This window comes from Otolemur garnettii, unplaced genomic scaffold (assembly GCF_000181295.1).
Source record: "Otolemur garnettii isolate 467f Iridium unplaced genomic scaffold, OtoGar3 scaffold00013, whole genome shotgun sequence".
Lineage (NCBI taxonomy): Eukaryota > Metazoa > Chordata > Mammalia > Primates > Galagidae > Otolemur > Otolemur garnettii.
The window spans coordinates 29,760,183-29,765,884 of NW_003852408.1; the positions used below are offsets into that span (position 1 = coordinate 29,760,183).

The 5,702-nt window shown below is 43.3% G+C and overlaps 1 protein-coding gene across 1 annotated transcript in view; it reads left to right on the forward strand.

The window, feature by feature from the left end:
- Window positions 1-5,702, forward strand: part of ALS2CR12 (amyotrophic lateral sclerosis 2 chromosome region 12) — a 31,806-nt gene that overhangs the window by 15,132 nt on the left and 10,972 nt on the right. Inside the window, exons 7-9 of the mRNA XM_003785036.3 lie at window positions 1,584-1,681; window positions 2,592-2,644; window positions 4,460-4,559. Of these exons, the coding sequence (XP_003785084.1) occupies window positions 1,584-1,681; window positions 2,592-2,644; window positions 4,460-4,559 (251 nt within the window). The remainder of the gene's footprint in view (window positions 1-1,583; window positions 1,682-2,591; window positions 2,645-4,459; window positions 4,560-5,702) is intronic.

Below are 5,702 nucleotides of genomic sequence, written 5' to 3' on the forward strand. Positions count from 1 at the left end.
GTTTTAGCTGGCCCGGGCTGGGTTTGAACCCACCAGCCTCGGTGTACTGAGCTATGGGCACTGCCCTATCTAAAAGATTTAAAGTCAGTTTGTCAAAGAGAGATTTTGCATTCCCATATTCACTGCAGCACTATTCACAGTAACCAAGTTATAGAAATAACTTAAGTATCTATCACTGAATGAGTGAATTAAGAAGATGTGGTATAAATACACAATAGAAAACTATTCAGCCTTTAAAAAGAAGGAAATTCTGTTATTCGCAACAACATGAATGAAACTGAAGAACACTGTGCTAAGTGAAAGAAGCCAGCACGGAGAGACAAATACCACATGCTCTCACACGGACTCCGAAACGAGAACTCACAGAAGCAGAGAGTAGAATGGTGGCTCAAGAGTCTGGGGAGTGGGGCAAGGGTATAAAATCAGGAGGCACAGTCTCTTCGGGTCTGTAGCACCACATGGTGACTATAGATAAGAGTGTTGGACATTTCAGAATTGCTGAGTAAATTTCAAATGTTCTCACCACAAAAGAGTTAATATTAGGGTAATAGTTACAGTAAGCAGCTTGATTTAATTATTCCACATCGTATTCATAAATCATAACATCACTTTTTACTCCATAAATATATACAATTATAAATTAACAATTTGCAATTTAAAAAAAGAAATCCTGGCAGAGAGACAGCACTCCTAGGCGATTCATAGACCTTCATTCATTCATTCATTCATTCATTTACTTACAGACTTTATTTTTAGTGTAGTTATAGATTTATAGGAAAAATGAATAGAAAGTACAGAGATTTCCTTACATCTACCACCCCCGACCCTGCACACACACTCACACACACATTCTCACACACACACACACACACACACACGGCCTTCCTCATTATCAACAACCCCATCAGAGTGATAACATTTGTTACAGTCAATAAACCCACATTGATACCCAAAGTCCATAGTTTATATTAGAGATCACTCTTGGCGTTGTACATTCCATAGGTTTAGACAAATGTATGACGATGTGTATCCACCATGATAAGGTCACACAGAGTCGTTTCATGGCCCTAAAATCTCCGGGGCTCTGCCTGTTCATTCCCCTAAACTCTGGCAAACACTGATCTTCTTACAGTCTGCACAGTTTTCCTTTTTTCAGAATGTCATGTCAGAATCACACAGTAGCAGTATGTAGCCTTTTCAGGCTGACTTCTTTGGTAATGTGTGTCTAAGGTTCCCTCACATCTTTTTATGGCTTGATAGCTCATATAAACTTTCCATTTAACACTCAAATACTACCAACATCCACCTCCTGGGACAGAGGCGGAAGAGACCTTAGGTTCTAAAATTATCCTGAGTGCTCATGTAGCCCTGTTTCCCCAGTGAGCCATCAGCCAAGACTATGCTTACCAGTAGGGAAGAGTCTGTGGCCTCACTGGCTCCACCTTTCTAGGATGCTAGGATGCTTCAGCAAGTGAGGGCCCCGCTTTCTGCGTGAGGGCAGAAGGATAGGATCAGATCAGCGTCCCAAGTCAGCCCAGACTACCTTTTCCCTGATGATGTGGCCTTCTCCTGGGGTCCCACAGGGAGCTCAAAGTAGCTCACGACACAGAGCTCAGTGAGCTGGAGAACAACTACAAAACCGCCTTGAAGGAGGAGAAGTTGGCTGCCCAGAAGAAGCTAGGTACTGTGGGGCCTGGGACAATGGCTGTGGGTGAGGGAGCGAGAGGGTACTGTGTGGGCTCTGTGGCCGGGGATGGGCTGTGAAAGGGGAAGAAAATGACTAAAAATGAAACTGAAAAGAGGAAAAAACATGTTTACCAATGTCCTTCCTGCTCCTGGAAGATCTGAGTAACTCCTTTAATCTCCTTGAATCTTTAACCCATGTGAGAATTAAGGGCAAAGATGAGGGGATGAGAATGTGAGATCACTTTTGAAAGTATATTTTAAAGTTCTACAAATATAATACTATTTCAGTTCAGCAAGTTCCCTCACCTTGAAATGAAGTGTTTCATTAAATGCTCCCTGACAGCTGTGATCTTATCATCTTATACTGCGTAAGGGTTGTACTGGCCAAATAGCTCATTGGTTCATGCTGCCCTAGGGAAAGGCAAAGTGTGTAACTTTCAGAATTCTGGGTGGATAGACCAATTTCCACAGAGAAAAAGAGAAATTCTGTAACCTTCTTCCTTGATTTTTCACTGACATATTTTTAAAGATGGCATCTTATTCAGACTTTGCTAGTTTTCTAGTGTTCTGAAGAGAACATGTGTTGTTTTCATAAACTATGAATGTTGTTTTTAAAAGAGAAGCAGATACAGAGTAGGCTTTGTTCCTTTTCTTCCCACAGATGTTGGTTTACCTGCAGTGGGGGTGGGGGGTTCTCAGACCTGATGGGCATCAAAATCCAGCTAATACTGGGCCCCTCTCCTACACCCCAATTCAGTAAGTTTAGGGTGGGGTCTGTGCGTTTGCATTTCTATTAAGCCTCCTCCATGATTTCTGGATCACACAAAGGTTTCACTAAGGGATAAACTGGAGGTGGGGAAAGTGTGCGGGAGTGGTGATGACCATGTTGTTTTCCTTTTGTCCAGAGGAGATGGAAAAGGAATACAAGTATTTGAAGAATATGTTTTATATGTATCAGGTGAGTACAGAGCTCCTTGTTGGATTATGAGAGTGAGAGAAGCAAGGCCCATTCACAGGATGAATCGAGAACGCTTGCCCAGAAAACAATGTCCTGAAACTCCAGCATCATTGGACCTAAGTGGCACTAACTGCACCCAGGGAGAAGTGTAAACCTGATGGCATCTATGTGTGACTTCTACGCACAAGTCAGTTACTCAGACCCTAAAGAGGCCCATTAAAAAATATGTGTGACCAGGCTCGGTGGCTCATGCCTGTAATCCTAGCACTCTGAGGGGCTGGAGCAGGAGGATCCCTTGAGCTCAGGAGTTTGAGACCAGCCTGAGCAAGAGTGAGACCATGCCTCTACTAAAACCAGAAAAATTAGCCAGGCATATGACAGGCACCTATAGTCCCAACTACTCAGGAGGCTGAGGCAGGAGGATGGCAGGAGGATCACTTGAACCCAGGAATTTGAGGGTGCAGTGAGCTAGACTGATGCCTCAGCACTCTAGCCTGGGCAACAGAATGAGACTCTGTCTAAATAAATAAAATAAATAAATAAATAAATGGAAATGGAAATGGAAATATGAAACCAACAATAGCAACAACAAAAATAAATATCACCGCCCAAAGACGACCACTGTTAATATTTGTACTTTGTTAAAACTGTGTTGGTTTAGGGCCAAGGAAGTTGAGTTCACATTGTGTATAATCTGTATACATTTTTGTACTCTCTTTCTTCAGGTATATCAGAAGCTTTCTCTCCTTTTTCATTACTAGATCATTACCCTAATATTGCCCTAATGAAATTACCATTGGGCATTTCACTGTTTCCTGCTACTGGTCATTTAAGTTGTTTCCAATTACGTGATATAATATAACTTCAAACATCTTTGATTCTAAAAGTACAGTGCTGGGCCAAAAGGAATAAATTAGTTTAAGGGGTTTTAATAGATTTGGCCAAATTGCCATCTACAAAAACTGAATCCCTTTGCACCCCTACAAGCAGAGGATGGAGTGCTCCAGCTATCTCAGAACATCTCAGGAAACCCCATAGTGCTAGGCTAACGGGGACAGTTGGTCACTCTTGCAAAGTGTGACCAGCCCCAGCTCTGAAATTCTATTTACCACTCAGTTTCAGTCATTTTTCAATGTCATTTTCAAGTCAATGACATTTTTCAAAGTCATTTTTCAAGATATTCCTTGATGCAATCAGGAAAAACATCACAGATCAGAGCCTAAGAAGTGTGGGTGGTAAGTAGAATTAGCTGGGTGTGAATCCTGCTGCCAAGCTGAGAAGGAAGGGGGTCAGTGTCCTGGGATCCTACTAGCAGCATCCAGATCCTGGGCCATCCCCATCCTGCAGGTCCGTGCTCATGAAGTCTGAGCCAAACAACAAGACTGGCCTTGGGTTAGGCTTATTTAACCTCACCCACAAAAGGAAATTAGGTTTGTCGGGAACAAATATCCCTTTGTTTTCCATGTGTTCCAATTAACTTCCAGGCATTTCCTTCCTTTCTTCATGTGCTATTGAAGAGGGATTCATGATTGGTGGGGAGCTGACACGTGGTGAGCCCTACCTGTCATCAAAGGAATCCCAGTTCTCTGGGAGAAATGTGGTGCATTGTTTTTCCTTGACCATGAAGATCCCCAAGCTCTCCAGAGGCCAGACTGGACTTTACTTCCCACCAGTCACCCAGGAGGGCTCCTCAGTGGGGGAAGCTGCACAGGGCATGACACTGGGGCCAGGGCCCTCCCCAGGGTAAGTTTATGGCCTCTCCAGGTCTCCTTTGCACAGGACAATTTTCTTCATGGTGCCTTTGTGCCTCTACAGGACAGTATTTATGATGAAATGGAAGATAAATGGTTAAAGCGGAAGGCGGAATGGGAGAAAGATGAGAAGTTGGAGCGGGAAAAGATCCTGTTACAGCAAAGTGAGTACAGAAACTTCTAGCTTTTTGATGACAGGTGCATCAAAAAACTACCATGAAGCTTGGTCTTGACTTGAGGAAAGCATTTTCTGAGGGGGATGGACTACATGCTAGACTCACAAATGGAAGATACCCATTTTTAAGAAAGCAAAGTGACAGCAAAGGGCAAGGTCTTTTTTGAAGTTCAAACACCTGATTTAATGAGATCTAAACCTGCACTTTCTGAAACTCACTGGCTTCATGTTTGCCCGTGATAGGCCGGAACAAATGTTGGAATTACTATAGGGAGTGCAGATACAGGTGACCCCAATGTTCAAAAAAGTTCTTAAAATAAGAATAAGCGTGAAATATTCATTTGTGTAGGGAGGGAAAAACAACATAATCTGATGTACCAAGAGGCTCTATCTCCCTGTGTCTCCAGAGAGGAACATGTTTGATAAATATTTTTAATATTCCCAGCACCTAACACAAAGCCTGGATCATACCAAGTGTCACTAAGCGCCTTCGTTAGTGGATACAAAGCAGGAGAGGGACGTGTGGGGCTGTTCCAGGCCTAGAGGACTAACTGAGGCAGGAGTGGGGCCTCTAAAGACTAATTCCACAACTTACTCCAACCCTGTTTATCTTCTATTTAGTCAATTTTAACAGGTCACTCATTTAAATGCAGTAACTCTGAGGCTCATGCCTATAATCCTAGCACTCTGGGAGGCCAAGGGGAGGCAAGTGAATCGCCTGAGCTCAGGAGTTCAAGACCAGCCTGAGCAAGCCAGACCCCATCTCTACTAAAAATAGAAAAACTAGCCACACATTGTGGTGGGCACCTACAGTCCCAGCTACTCAGGAAGCTGAGGCAAGAGGATCGCTTGAGCCCAGGAGTTTGAGGTTGCTGTGAGCTATGACTCCCCACCTCCTGACCTTCCTCTTATTTACTGTTGGGCTCTGCTGTCAGGTTTCTTCAAACAGTGCAAGCCTATCTCTCCTCAGGGCAGAATGAATTTTCTTGCTGGCAAAGTCACATTGGCCAAGGAGCTTTAGGACAAGGATATCCAAGAAAATATAATGGTTATGTCAGCAGAATAAATGGACAAAATAATAAGCAACAGATCCAAAATGAACCACACACAAAAGAAACCAGAGGCTTTGGTG